Genomic DNA, 26917 nt, shown 5'->3' with positions numbered 1-26917 from the left:
TAAAACATTTTTTACATTTTTAGCATCATTGATAGTAAAAAAAACTTAATAAGATTCGCTTAATCTTTATAAATGTGAAGGACAATTTATTAAAATCTAAAAATAATTTTTACTTATATTTTATTGTCGTAAATCATGTAAAGTTGATTCAACTATATAATACTACTGTTTGTTCATTGCCGAACAATGCAATGTGTGAAATCAATTATTAATGAAGTTTCTAGAAGTGTATTTCAACAGTTTTAGCCATAATGACGATTGGTAATGGTTGATAGTTTTCTTGAGATGTACCGCTTGAGATGTGTCTAAGAAAAATGCTTAAACTGTATGCGTAGGATGCGAAAAACAAACGTGTGTTTGCAACGCACAGGCGGCAATAAATCACCGTTGAATTTATGAAATTCCATGTTGCTTCATTGAGAACAACTCATAGAAATAAAAAAAATACAATTGAATACGACGGAAATGTGCGAGTATAATATATGAATCTTAATATGAATAAGTCTTAATATGAATATTAAGATTAGTGGAAAATATATGAGAAATAAGAAATATCCTTGTAGATCTAGATTTTATAATCGACAAATACAAAAGCGAGTGAATTTGCAATTAGCACTTAACTCAAGTAGTCAATTATTTATTGATGCATTGCTTCAGTAGCAAGATGCTAGACATTTGAGATAATATCTTACTCAATCGTATAATTCAATAATTTTGCATAAAAGTTTTAATTTAATTTATTCATTTAACCTAACATCTTTATTCTTTATATGAATATTGTCTACGTTGCCATTTTAATTTTCATTTTAATTTTCTGTCTAGAAACCTGGCAACGTCAAAAAACGTCTCAATCTGCGTGGTATGCACGTAATTTTTGCATTTTCTATTTGTGTTGTTACTGAATGTGCAATCCACACACGTTACACGCGCACACGGTCGCTGCGGTCGCAGTCACTTATTTAATAAGTTATTGGTTTGCCGATAGTCACGATTCCGATTTGCTAAATGCCAATGCTAAGGTATGTCCGCACATACTCACACTTATACTCATCCCTATAATTGCAAAAAGGTGTTTCACTACTCGTACAATACCTACAAGTGATATCTAGAAAATTTTCTTTGTCATTTTCGTGGAAAATTTATTACACTTTGAATGTTACCTTCGTGATGTCTGATGATTACTGAAACAAATTTGAATGACTTGATCTCCCGCGGTTTCAGCTTCATCATTTATAATCTCGCAAGAAATGCAAGAGCCATCAGTGGTAGATGTTGGAATCGAAGGTTCGTTCTCTTTAATCTACAATTAAATCGCATCCCATAAAATACCGGTGCGCAAGCCTGGCTGTTGTGAGAGGAGTCCGTGCATTGTTTCGTTGCGGCCGGTCATATATTGTGCGCGCAATGTTGTAATCGCACAATATGCATTATCCGATGTGCGCGATTTGCGCGAGGATAAGCGACGGACTCGGTTTGCATGCGTGTTCGGGCCGCTCCTGAGGGGGATCTCAATAATTGTCAATATAAATACGACGACGCGTCCGAATCTATACCTTTGCTATTCAAACTTGCATTGCGATAATTGTAGAAAAACTAAGTACCTGCAATATTAGAAATAGAAATTATAGTGATCATCATGATTTTATTTCAAGTAATTATTGATTTTTTAAGTGTTGTTGACATACCACCGAACGGATATCTTGTAATTTTTGATTGTACTCGTAGGTAAGTGTACTTGTGATCGGATTGATGGCGTTTTCGGATGCTGTTCCGGTGCCGCAACAGACGCCCGAGCCAATCAAGATCATCAGTCAGACAAACGATCTGCAACCGGATGGCGCTTATGAATGGAGGTAAGTGAAGCAATAAACAAATTGAATTCTTCATATTTCATTTAAAATTAAAAATAAAAACAGATTTACAACTCTAATAGATAACATCTTGATATATTACTATTTATTTATGCATCGCGTGCAAACCAGTAACAATAATTATGCTAAATAACCGCATAATTGTTTGTTTACGTATAATTCTTCTAATTACGCATAAACTGATTGTTTTTACGTTAGTTTTGAGAGTGCAAACAGCATAAAAGCACAAGAAACTGGCTCGGTGAAACCTAGCAACGATCCGGAAAACCCCACAGTGATTGTAGCGCAAGGATCTTATTCGTATACCGATCCTGATGGTAATCAAATTTCGGTTACCTACACCGCTGATGATGAAGGTGGGTTTAAAGCGCAAGGAGCGCATCTTCCTACGCCACCGCCTATTCCTGCGAACATTCAGAAGGCGTTGGATTGGATCGCCTCTCAACCATCTACCACAGAACGCGCTGGAAAACGGAAATAATTGACAATACATTAAACACGGACCGGAAAATGAAGTAGACTTGAAAATCGTAACAAGGATAATAATAATGCTGATACCACATGAATGAACAACATATTTTTTATACTGTATTGAATTAATAAATTAATATATGTAATATATGCAAAATAGGAAGAATGAATAAAGGATAAACCTTTAAAATTATTGAAAATTGTGTTAATATCGTGTAGGTAGCGCCCTCTGTCGAATCTTTTGTCAATTAATTATTATAATCACAAGAACTTTAGAAGATTCAACACAGATGACAGCAGTCATTCTACAAAGTGCATGAAATCGTAAAATAAATATTTTTTTTAGCTTATTTATGACTTGGCAGAAATAAAACATTGTTTTATCATTAGATTTTAATAATATTTAAGATAACTATAGATACTTTTTTAGATATATTTACATTTAGAAGTCTTCCTCTTCTTCTAAGAAGTTTAATATAAAAAAGTTTTGTTTTCAAGCTTCCCGTGAACATTGCGTAAAGATTTCCAAAAATTTGCATATTGCTTGAGAGTGTGGGTGATGATGAAGCAGTTACATAATGTCCTTTGACCTATGCGAATGCAAATGAACTAACTTAAAACTTAAAAGGAATACGAACACTATAAAAATTAATTTAAACTTGAAAGAAATTAAATTAATATTTCAAAGTTTTAACTTTACAGACAATTATTTTATTGTTGTTTAGCAGATATTGAGCGTTTCCTTTTAATAGGTTTATTTGTTTCAGTGGATTATTGGATTAGTAGATAAATAAAACATCTTGATTCCAATTAACTCTAATTCTCGAAACTATCGATAGACAGTCATTGAGCGAACAGCGTGCAGTGCCTCACACGCCTAAACCATTATTATTATTTAATAAGATGAACACTTTCACCGATGCCTCGCGCGCCGAAGAAGAGAAGACGAGAAGACGAAGGCTCCGACGACGCCGCCGGCCATATTACGCAAGCGCGGGCGCAAGTCGACGTTGAAATCAGCGCTGAAAAAGTTTTAACAAGCGCGGCGCATCATTACGAACCAGAACTATAACAAAACCAGAAGAAGAACCAATTTCTCGAGCAAATACACGCGTAAAATAAGAGCACACCAAACCAACGATACGGCACACGCCGATGGCAAATTGGAAGAATTTCTTATTTATTTATTCTGTCGCCGCTGTTGGACGACTAGTTTTGACATAATTGCAATTACGCGTAGCAGAAATGCAACCAGAGTCGCCTCTTTGCCAATTTCTGACATATCGTTAGATGTAACGTAATTGCACTCCAAAAACAGTTCAAAGTCTTATACAACAACATTAACCGTTTCACTTTTGTTTTCTAATTTTCAAGCGCCGCAGAAAACAACTGCGATAACTCAAATAAAATAAAATGTTTAATTCATCTCCGATCTTTACATCATAAGATATCTTAAGTGTTTGATTGAATTTCGGTGAAATTTGTTTTGATGTAATAAAGTTGAATGTTTAATGATTCGGTGTCATATTTTATTGTCTAATGAGTAATTGATGGGATTTGTTGGTCAAGGCCGTGTTCGAAGACAAGTTTCACGTTCGATTGCACGCGGAGTACGAGCAATTGGACGAAATTTCGCTTTCGTTCGGTACGTTCAAATCTAGGCGCTTCGACAATCTTCTACTCGTATTTGCTCAATCATTGGTCATAAAATGCGTCTAATTAATACTATAAATGTCGAAGGCGCTATGTGCCTAAGTAAATTAAGAAATGACACATTTTATTCCATAATAATATGCAACCGAAATTGGTCATAAATGAGTGTACTGCGTGTTGCATATTTTCTGTTGTCCGAAAACAAAATTTTAACCTCAAATTTTAACCACTAAACTTATGAGATGTTTATTGGCAAAATATAACGAATAAACGTTTAAATTCTTTCCTATCCGATTAAATATTGTATAGGTCAACATTAACATCACGATAAAAGTGATTTTCTGTACAAAACGCACCCAAAACAAGCAAAACAAGCAAAAGTCGAAGTCGTTCGTGTTCCGAAGTGTGAAGCGCACAAATAACACGATGATAAATTGTTATTTTGTTTACACATATTCGATTACATTCAAGGTGTTTATTACATTTGGTTAATCGCGTTTAATTTTTTTGTAATCAAAAAATTTCTAATGATATGCACAAGCGAGATTCAACCGACGTGATAATCACTTAACTTTACATTAACTCGAGTTTTACTTTAGCCTCGAGTGACTCGTTGAATATTCGCCGACTCTTTTATAATTCCATACTTTTCATACATACTTGTTTTATAATTGATGCATCAATGGCATCACCGGATGATGGTGTGGCTGGAGGATGATTTAAGAACCGTAAAAAACTCGAATTGTCGCCGAAAGAATTATATAAAAGGCGGTTTCAACCTCGGTACAATCATCAGTTTTCGACATTTCGATAAACCAACAACATCGCATCAACATGAAGTACCTTATTCTTTTGGCACTCGTCGCTGCCGCGTACGCTTTCCCACAGGAACCTGTTCCGATTGTACGATCGGAGAGCAATATTGAACCTGATGGCAAATATCACTACGCGTAAGTAAAAAATATTAATATTTCTTATAACATCTTAATAATATGATAATAATTTTTATATAGTTATGAAACCGGAGATGGTATCAAAGCCGAACAACAAGGTGAACCCCGTCAAATTGGAAATGAAGTTGGAATCGCCGCCTCTGGTCAATTTTCGTTCACATCTGCTGATGGAACCCCAATTTCAGTGACTTACACCGCTGATGAAAATGGCTACCAACCCGTTGGTGATCACATCCCACAGGTACCAGCCGCCATCGCTAAAGCCCTGGAATGGATCAAGGCTCATCCTGAACCAGAAAACCAAAAGCACTAAATAATCCATTATTTCCAAAATGATATTGATATAATATACGCACACGACTCAGGTCCACGACTTAATTTTAAGAAGAAGAAGAGATTTTTATTGTGTACATAAACTGACGAGAAAATGTAAATATTGTTGAATAGTGATAATGTGAATAGAAATATATCTGCAATTTTATTAAAAACTTGTTTTTTTACTTAATATCCGCGCACTGAATGTTTAAAAATCAATCGATATTAATTTATTTCAAATTAATGTCATTACTATTCGTATCCGGTATTAACGACAAACGCATTAATTAATTGGGTATTTTATAAATCGAAATGGTTGGATTGGTGTTGCTACATCCTGTCTGTGTTGTGTGTTGCATCGGGAATATTGTTTTTTGATTTCCTTTTGTGCAACTTTTTGTGGCAGCTAATTTTATATTGAAAAATTTAAATTTATAAATCAGGTAAAACCACTTTCGACGTTGAGATTAATGCAAATGATTATTATTTAATGAAGCTTATGTTCTTAGATATTATGAGAATTATAAACTTTTGGCGTATGTACATTATTTAATGATTAAATCTATTACTTAATAAATAATTTTATAAAATTGTTGTTTAAACCTAATAAATTTAATAAAATACACTTTTATGTAATCAAATCTGTTGTTTAAGAAACTTTGGAGTGATTTTATATTAATTTTTATTTATTTATTACATTTATTATTCGAAAAATCGAAAAAAAGTTTTTATAGAAAAATTTATTTTATATTCATATTTAACATTTAAAACTATTCTTTTGATGCTATAATAAATAATATTTTTTATGTTTCTTCAAATTTCATGTTTCGCAGAAGTGATTCTTGTAACACGAGTAAAAATGCAACATTTGCGTGTGAACTTTCAATAAATATTCTTCTAGGCAATGTCAAGTACACATTCGCCTCTTACAAATTATCTATTCTATCAGAACCTTTTCAAAAACAGCCAACCAAAAACAAATCACACTTGATTCAAGTTTGTTGCAAGTATGCAAATCAATAATAAGCAAGTAATTGATATTTATAGAAATTTTTTCAACACAAATCATGTTTTTACCACGTTGAATCCACGCCGATGATATTTTGCATCTTCAATGCACTCCAATGTCTTAAATCAACAAATTCGATTGTTGTCGCCTGGAAGCCAAAACATTTTCGACTATATAAACGTCTCCCGGTCCTAATGAAATCATTAACGATCCTAAACATCGACCGTTAAACATCTACAAAATATTATCATTAAACATGTATATTGGTGTAGCGTTATTGTGTTGTTTGGTGGCTGTGTATGCAGCACCAGCAGATCCAAAGGACATTCCCATCGTGGCCCAAGAGACTATTATTGAACCAGATGGATCCTATCGTTATAACTACGAGACTGGTGATGGTGTTAAGGCTTCCCAAGTTGGTGATTTGAAACAGATTGATAAGGAAACTGTGGGAATCTCGCAGGGATCATATTCTTGGCAAGGTGATGATGGGAAGACCTACACGGTAACTTATATTGCCGATGAGAATGGTTTCCAACCCACTGGGGAACATCTTCCGGTACCACCAGAAATTCCCGCTGCCATTCAGAAAAGTTTAGCTTATTTGGCGACAGCTCCACCACCAAAAGAATAAATTGGTTTGACTTTACTTGACTTTTAAGCTTGATTCATGTTGATCTTTGATTTGTAATATTTGTATATAAAATATAAACTAAGAGCAAATTAAATTTTTTATTTTATTTTGTCATGTAGATATTTACCCTATGCGCAACGTCCGGCTAAGTAAGAAAGAACTAAAAAAGAATAAAAAGCATTTAAAAGAAATACTTATAATAATACGTCAGTTGGGGTTAGGAATTAATCAAATTGTTTTATACAATTATGATTCAAAACTTTACACAAAAAAATCATAAAAATCGTTGTTTATCTTTCACATTACTAATACTCAACTGAATTTGCGTTTAGTTTATTAAACATCAATCTATTTGTTGGTGTTTATTCACCAAACATTGCACACAAAGTCCTGGTGCACGTAAGATGCCGAAATTGTTTGTCGTGTGTTATACATGGCGTCGTAAAATGAAAACTTTCAATATTTGTCGACAGTAATACGTTTAAATAAACAGACAGTTTCTAGCATTCAGTATAATGGCACAATGCATATGTAATGAATGTAATGGACCTAATGGAAGCACTGGAGGTTGAGTTTGTTAGCACTTTTCGCGACTGGACCGTACGCTTCATATGTCAAAGCATCGCATAAATTTTATTCTCTGTTATGTGAATAATGTGCTGGTAAACAAATACAATGCGTGTATATAAGCGTACATCAGGTGGTGAGTTTCACATCATTCGAATTTGTGTCATCTGCTAGTTAAGTGTGGAATATACTCTAAAAATAACTTAATATGGTGAGTCAAAGATAGAATTTTAGATATTAATAAATAATATTTCACTGTTTTGTAGTTGGTGTTATTTCTAACAATCTTGCCATGTTTGGTGATAGCTCGACCGCAAGAGCACGCAGCTGTCGCCAATCATGGCGGCGAAACGACACCCATTCCGATCATTAACTCAGCTTCTGAAGTGGGCGAAGATGGCAGTTTTAATTACAGGTATATTTACAACTAATTAACACACAAGACACAAATTGAATTCAAAAAAATTTCTTCTGCAGTTATGAAACTGGTAATGGCATTCATTATCAACAATCAGCGTATACAAAGAAAGTGCCAATCATTGATAAATCATCGACTGATCAAGAAGATCAAGTGATTCAAGTGATGACAGGCTCATTTTCTTATCCTGCCCCGGATGGCAGTATAATTAATCTGACGTAAGTTTTTTTTTTATTGTTATAATAAGAATCGTTGTTTGTGATTTTTTGTGATAGATATCTTTGGAATTGAAAGTGAAAGCATGTTTTTGAATGAAATGTGTGTTCCATTTTGGTTCAATCTATTGTTTGTAGTTACGTGGCCGACGAGCATGGATTCCAGCCGCAAGGCGAGCACTTGCCGACGCCACCGCCCATTCCGGCCGAGATCCAAAAGGTCCTCGACACGCTGCCGCAATTGAGCCAAGATGACGATGCTCAAAATGCACCTCCACCAACAAATCATCAATAAATAAACAAAAAAGAAACACTATTAATAGTTCAGTACTAAAAAGTAAAAAAAATAATTATGTGAATATAAAGGATAACAGTTTATAAATAATTTGTGATATAATACAAAATATCTCTTAACAAAAATGTAAATATTCAAATATTTAAGTAAAACTTGCTTATATTGGATTGAGGTTAACATCATTTTGATATTATTACACACCCTGTATGTTAAATATTATGACACGGTTAGTCTACAAATTTTCCCGATGCAATTACTTCTTTTCACTATCGAGTTATCTCGTATTAGTGAACGATGAACGAACTTTTACTTTTAACATTCTCCAGATCTCTATTTCTCGTTGCTGGTAACCGCGCGTACTCCTTTTCGTTTTCGTTATCTTTCAGTCAAGGTCAGTGCAATACGTTTCGTTCGTGCGCTGCATCAATTTTTAACGATGCGGCGCTTAGTACATTTTGCTTCTAAACGCGCCCAAACACTCTACACACCTTCATGCTACGCGTTCACTCTCATTTGCCGTCTATGGTTTAATTCGATTTTAAAGCAGTAACCGACAACTTTACTTCTATTACAAGAGTAACAAGTAACAAACGACATTCTCATCTTCTGGTATGCATTCACTATTGGCAGCACTACACAAACACTATTGGATTACATCGAATGACTTTTAGATTTTGTTCAACAAGTGCACACACATGAATTCTTTGATTTATTGTTAGTAGTTTTTAATTAAAAAAAGCTTTAGGTGTTTAACCTTCTTTTGAGACTTTTTAAGTGTTGTTGTGTTGTTGGTTGCATACAACGTCAATAAAAATCAAAATTGCAATAAAAATTAAAGAGAAATTGACCATGACTTCGAATTAATTTATTAAACCTAGTCATTTGGTGTGTTTGCATAAAATAACAGTTCAAGTACCTCTCGATAGTCGAGTGTTACCTAACAATCAGCAACAAAGAATTACGAAGCTTTATATGTTTACAGCAAGTGGGCAAGTTGATCATACGCAGAGTGCATTAATCATACAACGAGTGCTTGTTATATCTGCGTACACTACCTGGTAGTAAAGGTAATCGGTATGTAATTTGCACTTTTCACATTACGCACGACCAAGGATCAACTCAGAATATCGTGAAATACGTAATTCCGAGGTACAAATCATACTAGTACTTTCTTCAACTTTAAAAATCTTATTAAAATTTAAAAAATTAAATTTTTGTTGTAATTTTTTACCTTAATTGATTTCGGTGATAATTCAAAGTCAAATTTAATCAAAATTTGTTTATTAGTTAACACGATGTGTGATTTATGGTTAGTACCAAAATATTGCATTATTACATCTGTGACATTTAAATCATGCGCGCAATTTGATGCCTACTAAACGCGAAATATTTTCGGGTCTGATGCTTGCCTCTTGCTTCTCTGTCGCATCTCGTTGAGTTGGTGTTGGTTGCGAAATCTGTATCATCGTAACTCACCGCGCAGCTTTTAATTCTCGCGCCGATATAAAAAATAAACCGCCGCTTCATTTTATAACTATCTCCGGCAACTTGCATCTTGTGTTGGTGTGTGTGTGTGGCTTTACCTGTGCTTGTGGTGGCAAAAGAGCAAAGAAATGCGTAGTGATGGTCGAAGAAGTGGTCGCGGCCGGCCTGCGCGTTATATATAAAGAGATTTCACTGCACGTGCCTCTGTATAATATAGTAAACCGCAGATAAATATCCGTCGACGTTCGAATCCTCGAGCACACCAAAGAGTTTTCGACGAGTTCAGCAATTTACCAACTACAATCATCTATTGCAACAAGTCTTGTTACTTCAAGATGAAGTTTTTGGTAAGTTTCATTTATTTTACTTATTTGCCTGTGTTAGTTTTTACTGCTTGGTAATGCAAGTCGTGTGGAGTGTTGAAGGTTTGGTAGGTCTGGGAGAATAATTTTAGGGAGTGTGCTTATTGCATAAACGACACCCACCTTTCACAATATTGCAGAGAGGCTGCGAGTAACTTATTGAGAGTTACGTGCGCAACAATCGGATGATACTTAAACGACAACCTTTGACATTTTCAAATTTATTTCGGTATAATAACGGGTCAGTTGTTCTGGTATCATAAAGTTTTGAAAAGTGATACTTGATGAATTAAAGAAATTATTTTCCGAATATGATCGTGACTTCTATGGAGACATTTAATTTAAGTGGAGGTATTGTGTTTAGAAATCTGAACTTTCTTTTGACAACTGTAGAGGTTGCAGTAAAATGACTTGAACTTTTGAGATTGTTAACGGATTTTTATGAGTTACATACTTTAATAGTTTTGATACTTTAGTAAAATATGTAAAATATAATTTGTTTTGAAATATGTTGACTCGAGCGACATCTACACATCAAAATATAGAAATATTTATGCATAAATCCAATAAATTCAGAGTTTCTTGTTTAGAAATTTATGATTATCATAATTATATAATTTATAATTAATTCTTGTTTAAGTATTCTTAAGTTACAGTATCGCACAACCAACAATTCATCTTTTATTTTGTTATATCACAACTTATCGAAGTTAATCTCAGCTAAATTTTACCTTAATTTATTTTATTATATAATATTACGACTAAATAACTTTGAAAATTAATATTTCTTCAATATTCATTAATTTTTTTTTTTAATTTTATTTATTTTAGATTGTGTTATCGGTCGTCTTGGGTGTAAGTTACGCTCAATTCCATCAAGGCCCAAAACGCCAAAATTTACAACAAAATCATCAACAAGATCAATATCAAAATGTTGACCAACAACAAAATGACGATCAACAATACAAAGCACAACCAGCACCTGTAAACAACTACCAATCACAAAATAACTATCAAGGCAAACACGAATCAACCACATTTATCCCAATTATTCGTTTTGACAAAGAACAGGGAAATGATGGAAGTTACAAAGCTGCGTAAGTATTAAAAAAAAACTTTGATTACATAGATACTAATTATTTCATATTTTAGTTGGGAAACCGGAAATAATATCCTCGCCCAAGAAGAAGGATTCCTCAAGAGCTTAGGCCCCAATCCCGATGTAGAAGGTGAAGAGTTGAACGCTCAAGTGCAACAAGGTTCTTACACCTACACATCGCCTGAGGGTCAAGTAATTACTGTGCACTACACCGCTGACGAGAAAGGTTTCCACCCAACCGGTGACCACTTGCCAACCCCACCACCAGTGAGTCCCGAAGTCCAGAAAGGTCTTGATCTCATCTATGCTGGTATCCGTGCTCAGGCAGAAGCCGCTGCCAAGGATCCACAATTAAGAGCTCAACAACAACAGGATTACACCGGTCAATACAATCAGAATCAACACCAGCAGTATCAAAACAACAACAACAATCAGAACCAAAATCAGAACCAATACCGCCAATAGAAACGTGGGATGTTGTCAATAATGTCAATATAATTAAATAATATTAGTATTTGGAATCGAATTGAAAGAACAACATGAGATGAGATGAAAGATGATAACTACAATATTTACAACGTACCCTATATTCTTATATTGATATTTATAGAACGGAATGATAAAGACAGTGAAGAATGGATTACGATCAGCGGATTTTGTTATCTTTTGTGTTTTTATTGTATGTAAATGTAATGTTTGTTTGTATTATATAGACTGAAGTTATAATAATAACATTTCAACCGATTGATGATAACTTTATGAATAAAGTTGACAAAATCGCAAAATAAATCAAATAAGGATTTATATTTCATTAGTTTATAAAGAGTAAAATGCGGTCTGAAAGAACAAACATATCGCAATTTCAATTAAAACTTTCTTTTTTGTTCGGTAGATGTCGTTAGCATTCAATTTGAAACATTTTTCATTCGTACGTGAGCGATACTAGTGTACGAGTATAGATACGTTGAATGTAAGAGAGTTAAACGACGTTTTAAACATTTACAAAAACGGACAATGCACCATTAAACATTGTAATGTGTGATGCATCTCGTGTTCTCGCGTTCTTCAATTGTTTCAAACTGTTGTTCTGCCAGTTTTACTTGTTCTTACTCAATCACTTGATGTGCACGGGTTTTATTGGAGATTCTCTCATAGAGAGAGAAAGTAATTTCGGCCACGGCGGCGGCGAAAAGCAAGTTTCTTACATAAGCCACACGATGTGTGATGCACCAAGCCTACGAAGTGCAGCGAGGCTCAAGAGCGATCGGAAAGCAAAGTAAATGATCAGTTGGTGCTTTTTCGTATATCAAAGACGCGACTAGTATGTCTCTTAATGAGACAGCGCACGACGCGAAGATGTCATGCGAGAAAAGTCATCGTCATGCATGATTACTAGATAAATGTCTCCACGGGTAGAAGAGCAGTAAATTTTCTATCTGAGTAATTAAAATATTAATTACTGTCTTGTTAACATTCAAAACACTTACAAAATATATATTTTTGTTTTTATTTAATTTTGTGAGAAAATTTTGTGTGCGTAACCAAACCTGAATCAACACGTAATGTATCCCAATTTACAAATAGCATAAATCATTAAATTGATTTTAATTTTCAATGCACAATGCAATTGAAAGTTCAAACATTTATGTGCGCGAGCAGCGCGAGGACGAAATACCATCAGAGATTTGGGAAAGTGCGCCACACTAGTTGAACTCGACATACTCGTTACCCGAACACGCGTACGAATTCGAATTTGACATTAGAGTCACATTAGAAGTACGAAATTCGTAAAAAAATCATTTATGTATGTGTGGATGGGTTTTGTTCGCTGTATGATTGTTTATATAATCTATTCATTCAGTTATTTTTACAATTGGATAAAGATTGCCTAATTATATGGGTATGAATGTGACAAAGCGTAATTGCAATACGATTGTATATTATTACATCTTCAATGGCGTTAACGAGCAATTATGTATAATTTTTTGTAATATTTTCTTTCGCCAAATAATAGGTTATATGAGTTGTTTATTTATAAATTGTTGGGATTGGTGTACATATATTTAAACTACATAATAATTAAAATAATACTTTGTCTAATAAAACAAAATAAAAATTAACCAGTTTTATAGTTTTATAACTGATCTATAACAATTTAAACATTAATTTTTAGTAATTTTTTTTTAAATAACATGAAATGTAGGTTTGGTTGCCTATTGCCAATAACCTGAGTATTAGGTTAACTTCATTAAAAACCTAGCAGTGTTTAATGTAATATTTTGTAATCGTTGTTTGACACCGATATTTAGTTTTGCAGTTAACAGTTAAATTCCACGAAGCACTTTACAATGTTTAATATTTCATCTTTTACGCATTTTGTGCAATAAACGAAATAAAACTATCAATAAATATTTTATTTTTAGTTGTGCGTATTATACTATCATCGCATCTTAAGAATTATCATCAAAATCTTAAGTGCTTGCACCATGCCGAGCTAATTATATATACCAAGTGTTACACGAATTAAATTTTCTACCTAGTTTTACACTGTAATTAAATATTCAATAAATTTAAATTATAAAATATTTTAAAACGTTTTAAAATTGTAATAAATATTTTTTAATGGTAAAAATATAATTTAATATGTTTTTTGAGGTAATCGACGCCATCAGTAAGTATAAACAATTGTTAATTATGATAGAATTTACATATTTATTAAACGATTAAACAACACAGAATGTAGCACGCAAATGGCACGATAAACACTGCGATTTTTTTCACTTACGCTAAATTATATGACGCTCAATCTCATCGCTGTCTTTGAGTAATCGCACATTATCAGAATATTACACGCAAACGTCTTCTTCGCTCATGCTAAATTCCCAGTGAGAAAAATGAACGCAAAAAAGCACACGCACAAATGGATTTACAATCGCACCGAAAGGTTGTTGTTGTCGCCTCTTAATTTATAAATTGCGGCGTGAAGATATGCGCTTGTATGACCGCATGATCTTTCGACATCGTAAAAATGAAATCATACAACTCCAACAAATTCCCATTCTTCATTCACTTGATATGTCATGTTTCATGCGATAACAAACAATTAAATAACTTTAATTCAAAATTTAAGCAGTTGTACTCATCGTAATCAATCACTGATGATCTTCATTAAATGTCAGAACAAGGCATTCAGTGCTTAAGTAAACATTACGCTAAATACGCAACCACAATGCAATTTAGATGCAATTCAGATGCAATTAGGAATATACGCCAAATGTTACATTAATTTTTTTCGGTATTTTTTTCCCGCGTGTTACAATTGATTAGTATGCAACCCAATAAACAAACCCTATAGATCATCTAAAACGAATGGGATAATTTAATTACAGAATCAAGCACTAATCCGCCACGGCTTTATTGAAGCGTCTTATTCATTGAAACGTCGAAAAGTTCACGTGTGCAATCATTACGATCATCTATCTTTTCGCCGAACGACGGCTATGAGCACGTAATTGTCTGCACGTACCGAATTTTGCTGAACGCACATTGCACAAGAATGTGTCTCTATAGTCTAAGCAAGAAGAAAGACAGCCGTGTGTGTTCTATGGTGTGCTTCGTGTGCACACAATGGTTAAATGTCGAACTTTTCGGGCGCGCTCCAACACAGATGTCATGTGTGCGCATGAGAGGAGCGCAAAACTACAGAAGATGCAAGCAACAAGCTCTGGAGATGGGCTGACTTAAGAAGAAGGGATGCATTGCAATTTGGCTTGCTCCGAGTATAAATATCTATGTCCCTTAAATTTGTGATTAGTTTTATTTATCAACCACAGCAGTAATAGTGCCTTACAGTGGTATCACCAGTGCTTAAATTTGGAATTATTATTATTACATATTACTATCACCAAAATGAAGCCGGTATGTAATTAAATTTTTGTTTAATGATTTTTTGTTAAAAAATTATTTTGTTTAGATTATTGCTTTTGTTGGTGTTTTACTCTCAGTTGCATTGGTGGACTGCCAATCAACTGGAGAGCCTATACCAATTTTAAAATTCGAAAATGAGGGACCTAATCCTGATGGATCATATAAATGGAGGTAGAAATAAAATTACTAAAATGTACTTATATACAAAATATTTAATAATATGTAATATTTAAGTTATGAAACTGGGAACGAAATAACCGCTCAAGAAGAAGGCCATGTGAAAAACGCAGGAAATGAAGAAACTGAAGCAATGGAAGCTCAAGGATCATATTCGTACACAGCTCCTGATGGAACAAAAATTAGTTTGCAGTACATTGCAAACGAAGACGGTTTCCAACCGGTTGGGGAACATTTGCCGACGCCGCCACCAATTCCCGAAGCCATCATGCGAGCGCTTGAATGGAACGCTGCTCACCCTGAGGAGGAAAAAGAAGGAGCTGCTTCTAACTTCATACCTGTGTACAAAGCGTACAATAGGAGGTTTTAGTGTGTAGTGGATGAGTAGATGAAGTTGATATACATATTTTAATTGTGCATATACTTACATATTAGTCACAGAACACTTAAGGCGTATAAAGTACTTAAGTTAATTTAAAGTTTATTGTCGACACATACTTGAATCTTTAAATGTTGCGATGTAATTTGGATTGTAACATTTTATTAATTGAAATCCGAAAAGAGGAAAAATGATTGCAATTTATACTTTTTACTTTACGATGAAAAGTATTTATTATAAACATTTTTGATGTAAATATTATAGGTATACTTTTGTAAATTTTATATAAATATATTTTTTGGATGTAAAATACAAAAACTGAATTTTTGAACATGTTGAAAAAATTGACGATTTTCTTTATCAATTGATTCTAATGTTTTGCACTAGATTTTAATTTATTTCCGATTCTAGCATATTTGGCATGACACATAATTGGGTAACTAGGTACCAAGTTGATGAATACAAATAATAAGTATTACAGTATATAATAAAAGAAGAAAAGACAGAACACAGTCAAAGGAAGCAAAATAAAAAAACGAAGAATCAAAAATTGAAAGTTTTATGTCGTAGAATTGAACAAATAAGGCTTGTAACAGTAGCTGACGTTTTGTTTGGGGAAATTCGACTTTATGGTCTGTGAATTTACGTTATATGTTATGAATTATGTAAATTTATTAATTTGTTGAAATTGTTACTACTCAAATTGCGTTTTAATACGTTAATTCCTGATGTAGTGAGTGAACACGAGTTGCTCTTACATTAAAACCATTTTTTTATTAATTGATGCATTTATTATAACTTATAATTACGTTTCCTTAAATTTTTAAAATGAAAATTATTAGTGCTGTTATAATTATCAGTGCTGATCTATTACTTCTTAATATTTTGATAATATATAAAAAAAGTTATGGTTTTACAATAGCAAAACAATACAAATTACAATTGTATGGTTGGTTGCGTATTGTATCTTCCACAATTTTTCAATTTTTGAAGAATTATGAAGTAAATTAAAAAAAAAACAATTCACAATATTTTACACAGATCATTAAATAAATAATAAAATACATAAAATATATTTGCAAAATATTAACTAGTTAAATCACATAAAAAATAATAACCTGCTTTCAACAGTCAAATTAACTAAAATGAATTCAAAAAGCACGAATTTATATAGCTACCTGTGATGTGCATATCAAGTGCGAATCAAATTAATTACACCAACTTTCATTCATGTACACACACTCATGCACGCACATGCTCCTAATTTAACAATTAAATGAAAGAGTTTAAGCAAACGCTCGCACACACATCCAAACGTGTGTGTGTGTGTGTGTGTGAGTGGAGTGCAAACAAGCGCGAATACTCAAAAATTAATGAAAACGCGTCAAACGATAAATTCATAATTCAATTTCACTACTAATTTGCACACACATACTCAGTATTACAATTCGTGATGGTATATGCGTTCCATGTGTATAATCATTGTGTTCCTTCTGGTATATAAAGACCGAAGCGCACGTTTCGAAATCAAACCAATCCGGGTTCCCGTTCCAATCACATCAAACGAACAACAAACAAAAATATCCACAATGAGTCTGAATGTAAGTTTTAGTTGGAGTTTTAGAAGTGCGAATATAATTGGAAGTCTAATTAATTAATAACTGGATACATTGATACATTAGTGTGTTGATTGGTGGATTAATATTTATTTTATATTTTCAGTTTATTAAATTGGCCACTATCTGCGTGGTAATCGGATTTGCAAACACAGCACCAGCTGGTCATGATTACCATCCGTACGAAGAACAAAAAGAACATAAACAGATTCCGATTGTAAAGCAATCGTTCGAACAGCATCATGGCGCCTTCCAACATAGGTAAATTAATGAAAGTTAGCAATAATAGCCACTTAACAATTGTAGTCGTTTGAATTACTTTGTGAAAATGTTTGAAAATGTATTTACGACATTTACAACTAGAAAGTTTACTAGGAATGATACGAAATTATGATAAATGTATATATTTTTTTAGTTTTGAAGCTGGTAATGGAATCCACGTTCACGAACATGGTTATTTCAAGGAAAGCGCAGATAAGAAGCATGAAACTTTAGTTCAGCAGGGTACCATCACTTATCATGATGAACATGGCAACCCAATTACCTTAACTTATATTGCTGATGAGAATGGCTTCCAACCACAAGGAGCTCATCTGCCAACACCACCACCAATCCCAGCTGAAATTGCTAAGGCTTTGGAGCATTTGCCGCATCATCCTGAGCCAGCTCATGAAGAAGCTCAACATCACTATGAGCAGCAATATTACTGAGCAGTTGTTGAATATGCAAATTTAGTCAATTTTCAATTCTTAGTCAATTAATATTAATTAATTTGTTGATTGTTAGTTGTTGATTTTATAATTTTATAACACAGTGAATATGTTGGCGGTAGGCTTTATTAAATAAATATTTTATAAATCATATTCTTTATTTAAAATTTAGAACATCTGACTTTAAAGTGTGATTACTGCACTTTTAACACTTTTGATCTAGAGGGTCTTGAATAAAACGTAAGTTTTTAATATCCTGAAAATTGTAAGGTGCACAAATTTGGTGGATGCGCCTGCCATTTTTTTTTAAATTTGTAATTGCAATAATTATTGTAAAATAGTAATATCTACCTGTTATTATAGGTGTATTTTATAGGGAGACTATTAATTTATAATATAACCACCTAAAATATGAAATTTGTGACTAAACCTTTAACATTTTTAGAAAAGTAGAAAATTTTGTTTTTCTGAATAAAAGTTAATAGAATGGGGAGGTATGTATGTTGTACTTGGTTTTTCCTGCTTTAACATGACAGAAGAAAACAGTAATACACTTATAAAAAGAGATTCAAGCCTTCTTACATTACACTACTTGCTAAACTTTGTTATATGAAGAAGAAATTACTTTTAGTTTGTTCCAAACGTTTACTATAGGCAACTAACATTTCACATAGCTAAGAAACAACTTATCGTTAACTTATTCGTAAAAACAATAAATTTCAGTACACAATTAACAACAACAATGCTAAACACATATATAATATCAAATTTATAATTTCTAAATTGTTTGCATTGCTATAACTCGGCAATGATTAATTTGTAAACAATGAAAGTTGACCAATAGTAGCTACTACAAGAGAAACAAAATGAAAGGCAAACCATTAAATTCATCGTAGCTTCGCTGCTACTGCTAATTTGATATTAGTGTAGATTTTAATCAAAACTGTTAACAACTACTTAGCAATGCATTGAATAGCTGTACCAACTTCCATTTTAGTTAGAATTGACGTTTTGTATCGCAGGATGTTACTATGTTACTTTTAATAAACGATTTTTGTCTACATAGAACGAGATTGATAAATCCGATTAAGAACTACTATAAATTGAGGTATGATGAGTGCATCATTTCAGTACCACAAGCAGTTTCCAATAAAAAGCATCCTATTAAAGTAAAATTTAATTAAAACAAAATTAAAAGAACAAACATGAAGTTTGTAAGTTAATTTAAACTAATAAACATAAAACAACTAAAATAATTTATAAATTTATTTTAGGTGCTAGTATTGTTGGGTTTGTTTACATTTACAATGTGTAATCCAGATGGAACCTACGAAGATAGTCATCATCATCATCATCACCACCATGATCATAATAATTTTCACAGCCGTCCTCACCAGCCAAACAAGTATAATGATAATTCAAAAAATGCAAAAATTCTTCAACAGGACTTTATTAATGCTGGAAATGGATACAATTTTGTGTAAATAATAATAACATCAATTTTAATCTGTTAGTATTAATACGAGTATATATTTTTAGCTATCAAACCAGTGATGGAGTATCCAGAGAAGAAAAAGCGGAATTAAGAAATCCTGGAACTAAAGAGGAAACTTTAGTTGTTCACGGTTCATATTCATATGTTGGAGCTGATGGTGTTACGTATACCATTACTTACATTGCTGATGAAAATGGTTACAGGCCAACGGGTCAACATATTCCTACATTATAAATGCTAAAAATCAATTTGTATTTATTTTATCATAATCGCTTTGCTTTCGTCGTTCAATTGCTTGAAATCTGTTTGTAACTGCTTGTTATTAGTGCTTGTAATAAAAAGGCATAAAAGCTACCTATGAATAAGTGGAATATTTTATTTTATTTATAAATATTTTCAAATTTGAAAAAAAAAATCATTTTTTGAGTTTTGAGTTTTATTCCTATGTTTCTATGTTTAATTTTTGGAAAAATATAAAAATAAAGATTTTTATTTTTATGACAGCAGGTTAAAAATTAAATTAACTTCTCTCATAAAAGAAGTTATAATTTATTGATTAATTAATTTTTTATAAATTTGTCATACATAATATAAATCGCCCATGATTAATAAACCTTGATTTATTAGTGTTCAATACTTCAATTAAAATAACCATCCAAAGAATTACGTAAACATCCGGAAATCTTCAAAGCAGTAAAATTGGTTTATCTTAATTTAGAAAAGTATACAAATGGCTTAATTAAATTTCACTAAACATTTTTTCCTATTCGAAATAATTTGCAACACTGTTCTGCGGTAATTTATTGTCATCCCGCTTTCTTTTGTTGCTGCATTTTATCATCGCCGTGTGTGTAGACATAAAATCATGTTGATAAATACAAAGATTAGCGCTCAGCCATAATTCACGGCGTCCTCACGCTGTGCTTACATGTTTTCTGTGTTCGCCATCGACCTTCGACATCCGACATCTTGCAATATTTGGTTATAAGGTACTCCGATTCTAATTCAAAAATTCCAGCGTTAGTATTAATTTTTTAAGCCTGTTTCCGTCCTAGATAATTTCCATAATCGACACATGTATCGACACAATTTTGAATAAATAAATTTCGACAAATTGTTCGTGTAGGTATAGAATGCTTTCAGATTTGATTGGGAAAGAAAGTTCCAACAATTTTTACGTGGAGTAATAAAAGTTATAACATTAAATTTTTTCACGACGCGGAAGAAAAACTTTTAATGTTTGAATTCCAAATTGAATATGTATTATTGAATATCTACAATTAAATTTACACACACTTAATATTTAAGTTTTATCTTACGTAAAGTGTAAGTTTACATCCAAACATTGTTTCGATGATATACTCTCTTTAATTCATTGTGTATTTTGACAGATTTTTTTAAGACAACATTTCTGTTGACATCTTACACGTAATGAATGATGAATATGTATGTACAAGTAATATTTGTATAAAATGTAAAGATTTACCGATTATGTCTCTTGAATAATATTCAAATGATAATATAATCCAGAGAAATTTTAATTTGTCTATCGGTGTGTTGATAAGGTAATAATTTATTTATTCATGCAAATTAAAAATTGAAAAAAAAAATTAATGGATTTAAAAATGTACAATTTTATGATGCCTAATGGATTGATGGCCCAAACAGCCAGACTTCACAGGCCTAGTGATGAGCACACGGGCAAAGGCAAAGGTGAAATGAATATGAAATCAAAATTAAATGCATGTTCAGGAAGTGGGGTTTGTTTTAGCTTTCGTTCGTATATAAATCGTTATCGATTTTTGGAGCGGCTACTAGTTAGTTTGTTGGTGTTGTTCTTGTGAGGTGTCAAGAAAGGATTAAAAATGGATTGTTGCAAATTGATGGTGAGTTTTAAAAGTAATTAAATTAATATAAGAGGAATTTTAATTGGTGAATTTTAATTTTTAGATTATTTTCCTGTTCGTTTTCATTTCGATAGCGACTGCGTTAGATGACAGCAAAGTTGCAACAATTTTAAAATATGAGTTTACTCATGATGAACCCAGTTCATATTTTTATCAGTAAGTAAATATACAACACAAAGTATTTCAGAACTTTGAAGTGTAAAATGACCTATAAAACTACTCCTCTTTAAATCTTTTAACATCTTTCAACATTTAACCCAATATTACATGCTTTGATTTAATATAATTAAATGACTAAATGAATTTTGAGTTTCATTTTGCGTTTTAACGCAAAAAAATGAACAAAAATTTAGCAATTTTTAAAAATTAATACTTTGACTTGATTACCCGACGTCGCACGGCATTTTATATGGTCTTGTGCTGCACCGTAGGCGAATGCGCAAGCATAAGCTCCACCCCGTGACTAAAACCCCACACTATAGTACTTAAGTCACGGTCTTGTCCATCCATGTTTAAAAAAACACTTTTTGTTGCTAAAAATTGTGGAAGTTAACGGTGGAAGTAGAAAAAAAACATATTAAATATAAAACAAATAGAAGCAAAAAATTAAATCAATAAATTAAACTTTTTTTCACTTCTTAAACATATTTTGATCTCTTCTCTAATAAAGTAATAGTAAAGTAATTAATTGAAATTGTGATTCATTCCAAGATATGAAAACAGCGATGGTCAAACGAAGGAAGAGAAAGGTGAACACGCAGACTCATCCGATTTCGTGGTACGCGGCTCTTATTCGTACCTTGGCGCTGATGGCATTCAGTACACCGTCACTTACGTCGCCGATAAAGATGGCTACCATCCAACTGGAGATCACATCAATGTCCCACCGTACACTCCATGGCCAGTGAATCGCATTCTTGGTGACGATGTGGACGATGGACATTATAAACCAGAGGAAACATATTTACCGTCTAGTGAAAAACCTCCCGTCATATCCCCACAATTAGATAACTTTGCTACTTCCATACAAACTAAAAAACATAACCTACCATCAGATACAAGTAAACAAGTGCCAAGTACAACTCCCCAACCTCCGTTACCAAGTGTTACCAATACATATATACCTTCCACGCCATCGGTGGTAGTCCAAGGACATTCAGGTCAAGATGAAGATAAAGTCAGTGTAAGAGTAGGAGCGTACTCAAATGATAGAAACCCCGTAACATTTTCAAGTTTACCATCGACAGCGTATATTCCAAGCACGCCATCACCCAGAGTTAATTCTGTTACGGTCACGCCATTTAATCATGTTGCAGCGGCATCTACTGCCGTTCCGGTGAAGCAAACAGACGGTGTGAAGAGCAGGCGTGGTAGAGCGAGGAATTTAGCTGCGTATCGCAAAGCACAGAGTGATTTGTTTGAAGTCATACAGAACAATCATTCCAGTCAAGGAGTTTTTGAAAAGAACAAATAATTATCTGAATTAACCACTAAAAAATCATAAAAATGTTAAATTGATGAATTTAAAGATTACTATTTTGTATAAATATAAAAAATAAAGCAAAAATATTTTTTTAAAAGTATTTTAAGCGTTTTAAAAAAATAATGCAAGTAATTATGATATTATTTGCAAAATGAAAGAATACACATATGGTGTATGGTCACGATGATATACTGCCTGTATTTACTTATTTTATTTATTGTTGATACAGTGTTTCATAATCCTTAAGCGTTTTGAGTACGATAAATTTACTCACGACTGATTTCTAATCCGATACATCCATTAGAATATGTATAAGATTATTTGTCATTAAAGATATTGCATTCTTTGCTTTTCACTTGATTATACAAATATTTACACAGTTTAAAAAGTGTTTATGAAATTTTAATATTTTTCTTATAAAAATAAAAAAATAATTTAATTTAAACTATGATAAAGTTCATTAAACATTTTATATTTGATTATATTTAAACCTTTAAATTATTGTTGTTATTGGTACTTACATCGACATAAACCACGGAGACGTTCATCGGTATTATCGCATTTCTCCCATGTTTAACTAACTATCATTTATCATATTACATTGCATAAGAATGGCATGTGCCGGATTTCATGTACACGAGTTCAAGACTGGTGTGTTGTCATTTCATCCCACGCATACGCATAATTTATCATCAACAATGAAAATATTTTGATTACCTAAAGTGAGGTTAGGATAAAATTTCACAAAGAAGTTTTTTTTTAAAAACTTAAAACTCAAATTTAACTTATTTCTATCAAACTTTTCGATTAACAAAGTTTAAAATAATATGTAATTAAGTTAACTAGATATTTACAACATCCTATTCATTGCTTCTCTTCAAGCGCTTCAAGTGACAAGTATTTGTATAATAAAGGTTATGTCAATATGTCAATTGTGTGAAAGTAAATAGTCATACCTACATTCATCCAACTTGTTTAATTCATGAAATTAATTCTTTTAAACAAACAAACACATGTTACCAACTTGTTAAAAAGCGGATAATTTAATTTCTAATGTATTTCGAGCAGTCATCTGATTTGATGGATTCTAACTAACTTGACATTTTGATTCTTTGCGGTATGCGGCAACACGAAATTGAAAGCAATTGAATAAAGTCGAATTATAAACCCAACGCAACGCAACGCATCACGCGTACATAGACAAATCGACGACGAAGGCGTAACATCAAATATGGCACGCGCATCTGATTGCATTCACAAAATCGCATAATCGTAAAATCGGCATGCATTAACGTGTGTAATACGTACTGGTACACGGAAGTCGCTGTGCGTGCAGCTCGGTGGAACTTTGATTACAGCGAAAATTGTGATTTTGAATCAGTTTGAATGGTGTCAAACTCGTGTGCATCAAATTGCTTGCATCGATGTTGTAATCCTGAATTTGCATTAATAGCTAACGGTATTTAACTTACTTAATGATAAATTTCACACTTATTGTCACAGTTATGGGTCATATATAAAGTTTTGTCATCGTTAATGGCTAAAATACTGTCATTTATTGTAAAATTTGTCTTTAAAATGACAAATTAGTTAAATAATTAGTAAAAGCGTATCAATACAACTTAACTTATAATAAATTTACTAGAAACTAAAGAGAGTGAAAATACATTTAGCAAGACATTTATTTAGCAATATTTTAATTACCTAAATGTTTATGCAATCTTTCTCTTCATAACCCATAAACACTTATTGTATCCTTTATTTGGCCATCAAAAAATCAAGATTATGATCAAATCACAAAATTTAATTTAATTTGTTTTGGTATGATTTCTCAACATTTGATTGCACTTTTTTCAAACACCATCAATGCGACTAGGTACATCTACTGCAAATCGAGAATTCATTGACATGCGTCACAAGTATTATTCAAGACTACCCAAACTACTGCATATTATTCATAGAAAGTGAATTATGTAGTAATTTCTAACGATAAAGAAGAGCGTGGACGAAGATGAGAGTACGCGACGAGAGAAAAACCGACGAAGGCACACCGTTGACGAGCTCAAGATGGAGGAGTAGAAGAGGTGATTTGCGTTTTCATATAAATACCAGGGGCTTCAAGCCACACGTGAACAGATTAGAATTATAGATAGTAGTTGCTACATGCACAAACAAATTTTATTATTATCTGTGAAATTATTAAATAAGTATTACTAATAAAAATATAAATAAGTTTAATTGTGTGTTGGAAACAAGGAAGATTTTATTTTATTCACAATGAAAACCGTAAGTTTTTTTTTTTCATATTTATCATCCAAAAAATAAAATTTATAATTTTAGTAGAATTTGATAACACAAATGATAAATGCGGTTTATTTTTTTGAATCAAATTGTTTTTTGCATTTTTTTTAACAATAGCACAACCGTAGTTTGCACAAAAGAGTGTCTAAAATTATACTTTTAACTACTAGTGCGTAAAAGTAGTCTTTTTTACCTTTGTTAATTACTATTACTGATTTACAGGCATTATAGATATGTTTATATTTTACCAATTTAATTTTTATACACGAATTTATCATAAAGTTATCTTCAACATTAAAAAAACATTTTTTCAATCCCTATTTGCAAAATTTCATTAAAAATTGAATTAAACTTTTTTCATACAATATCTGATTGATTGGCAGACCGCAGAATGTAGTAACCTACTCGTATAAGTAGTACTACTCTGAGAATGTTTACTATCCCATTGATTAGTATTGCGAATTATTAGTCAACATGTTGTAATCGGTACTTACAGTACTTACAGTTGAAATTTTCTACTGATTTATTCATTACTACCGAAACTAATCGACAAATTTGAAAATCTTTAAATAATTAATCATTGTAAATTTTCTCTCATAAACATTTTCCTCCAAACACGTATTGCTATGTTAATAGCATTACATAATAAAGTTAATTTTGTTACGTGTTAACAATTTGTGACTTTGCTTTGAACATTTGATGCAATACATTCATTAACACTAAAAAGCGATGCTTTCTGGTCGTTACTGGTTGTGATTGTGATGTTAATGAAGATGTCGTAAAAAGCTAAAGAAAGTTTACCTGATGTATTGTAGATTCATTTATAACATAATATCTTCACTGGTCAATAGATACAAATTACGTAATTTTGCGAAAACACTAATTGCGACTAATTTATTGCATCAAAAATCACATTCAAATAAAATATAATGAAAATTACTTGCCGCCTTTCAAAATGTCAATAAACTAATTTCCCAAGTTAATATTACAGGCCATTTGTCTTTTTGTCCTGATGTCATTCAACGCTCAACTTTTTGCCAGACCGCAAGACCCATCACAAGCCGTTATAACAAAATACGACTATCAGAATAACGACGATGGTGGATACTCATACGCGTAAGAATTGCTAATCATAATAAAAACACTATAAATCATCATAAATTTATTATACATAATAAATGTCGTGTGCATTTTTTAGTTGGACAACTTCAGATGGAATTACGCGTGAAGAAATTGCTGAAGTAATGAATGCTGGCACTGATAATGAATTTTTACTTGTGCGTGGTTTCTACGGTTATACTGGACCAGATGGTCAAGAGTATCGAGTGGGATACACTTCACATCCTGACCATGGTTTTGAAGCTGAAGGAGAACATTTGGGGAAAGCTGCTGCCACTCATAATAGAGGCCCAGTTTTGGGCATTCCTTCTGCTGCTTTGGCATCGCTCTCTGGTGGTGGGCTTGGGAAATAAAAGAAAATAGAATTTATTTTGAAATATAAGTTGATTTAGAATAGTAGACGCCAAAAAAATAATATTTGTTGTAATATAATTGTTAAAAATGAGATTTTTTATT

At 32.4% G+C, this 26917-nt stretch overlaps 9 protein-coding genes across 9 annotated transcripts; all 9 read left to right on the top strand.

Annotated features, from left to right (window-relative positions):
- The first annotated feature begins 1450 nt into the window (after positions 1–1450).
- Positions 1451–2542, top strand: LOC135796137 (endocuticle structural glycoprotein SgAbd-4-like). Its single transcript, XM_065308048.1, has 3 exons — positions 1451–1651; positions 1726–1853; positions 2070–2542. The coding sequence occupies exons 1-3, from the start codon at positions 1637–1639 to the stop codon at positions 2350–2352; spliced, it is 426 nt and encodes a 141-aa protein (XP_065164120.1). The 5' UTR covers positions 1451–1636; the 3' UTR covers positions 2353–2542.
- Positions 2543–4776: 2234 nt separating this feature from the next.
- On the top strand, positions 4777–5436 carry LOC135796200 (larval cuticle protein LCP-17-like). Its single transcript, XM_065308131.1, has 2 exons — positions 4777–4945; positions 5009–5436. Exons 1-2 carry the CDS (start codon positions 4830–4832, stop codon positions 5259–5261), a joined length of 369 nt encoding a protein of 122 aa, XP_065164203.1. The 5' UTR covers positions 4777–4829; the 3' UTR covers positions 5262–5436.
- Positions 5437–6528: 1092 nt separating this feature from the next.
- LOC135795452 (endocuticle structural glycoprotein ABD-4-like) lies at positions 6529–6906 on the top strand. The gene has a single exon (XM_065307138.1). It carries the CDS (start codon positions 6529–6531, stop codon positions 6904–6906), a length of 378 nt encoding a protein of 125 aa, XP_065163210.1.
- Positions 6907–7552: 646 nt separating this feature from the next.
- Positions 7553–8580, top strand: LOC135795888 (endocuticle structural glycoprotein SgAbd-8-like). Its single transcript, XM_065307691.1, has 4 exons — positions 7553–7684; positions 7740–7888; positions 7951–8109; positions 8245–8580. Exons 1-4 carry the CDS (start codon positions 7682–7684, stop codon positions 8399–8401), a joined length of 468 nt encoding a protein of 155 aa, XP_065163763.1. The 5' UTR covers positions 7553–7681; the 3' UTR covers positions 8402–8580.
- Positions 8581–10077: 1497 nt separating this feature from the next.
- On the top strand, positions 10078–12153 carry Cpr49Ah (cuticular protein 49Ah). The gene is made up of 3 exons (XM_065308158.1): positions 10078–10233; positions 11080–11345; positions 11401–12153. Exons 1-3 carry the CDS (start codon positions 10222–10224, stop codon positions 11810–11812), a joined length of 690 nt encoding a protein of 229 aa, XP_065164230.1. The 5' UTR covers positions 10078–10221; the 3' UTR covers positions 11813–12153.
- Positions 12154–15179: 3026 nt separating this feature from the next.
- On the top strand, positions 15180–15863 carry LOC135795596 (endocuticle structural glycoprotein SgAbd-8-like). The gene is made up of 3 exons (XM_065307312.1): positions 15180–15265; positions 15321–15445; positions 15509–15863. The coding sequence occupies exons 1-3, from the start codon at positions 15257–15259 to the stop codon at positions 15819–15821; spliced, it is 447 nt and encodes a 148-aa protein (XP_065163384.1). The 5' UTR covers positions 15180–15256; the 3' UTR covers positions 15822–15863.
- A 1556-nt stretch (positions 15864–17419) lies between these two features.
- On the top strand, positions 17420–18156 carry LOC135795451 (endocuticle structural glycoprotein SgAbd-2-like). Its single transcript, XM_065307137.1, has 3 exons — positions 17420–17431; positions 17553–17707; positions 17862–18156. Exons 1-3 carry the CDS (start codon positions 17420–17422, stop codon positions 18154–18156), a joined length of 462 nt encoding a protein of 153 aa, XP_065163209.1.
- A 1205-nt stretch (positions 18157–19361) lies between these two features.
- Positions 19362–19885, top strand: LOC135795450 (endocuticle structural glycoprotein ABD-5-like). Its single transcript, XM_065307136.1, has 3 exons — positions 19362–19370; positions 19431–19636; positions 19696–19885. The coding sequence occupies exons 1-3, from the start codon at positions 19362–19364 to the stop codon at positions 19883–19885; spliced, it is 405 nt and encodes a 134-aa protein (XP_065163208.1).
- A 5300-nt stretch (positions 19886–25185) lies between these two features.
- On the top strand, positions 25186–26859 carry LOC135796001 (endocuticle structural protein SgAbd-6-like). The gene is made up of 3 exons (XM_065307856.1): positions 25186–25327; positions 26334–26458; positions 26541–26859. The coding sequence occupies exons 1-3, from the start codon at positions 25319–25321 to the stop codon at positions 26812–26814; spliced, it is 408 nt and encodes a 135-aa protein (XP_065163928.1). The 5' UTR covers positions 25186–25318; the 3' UTR covers positions 26815–26859.
- The last annotated feature ends 58 nt before the right edge of the window (positions 26860–26917 follow it).

This window comes from Atheta coriaria, unplaced genomic scaffold (genome assembly GCF_025399875.1).
Source record: "Atheta coriaria isolate IRGN ID8LTWV9N9 unplaced genomic scaffold, Caltech_Dcor_3.1 hic_scaffold_7_pilon, whole genome shotgun sequence".
NCBI lineage: Eukaryota > Metazoa > Arthropoda > Insecta > Coleoptera > Staphylinidae > Dalotia > Dalotia coriaria.
This window is presented reverse-complemented; position numbering and strand designations above follow the sequence as displayed.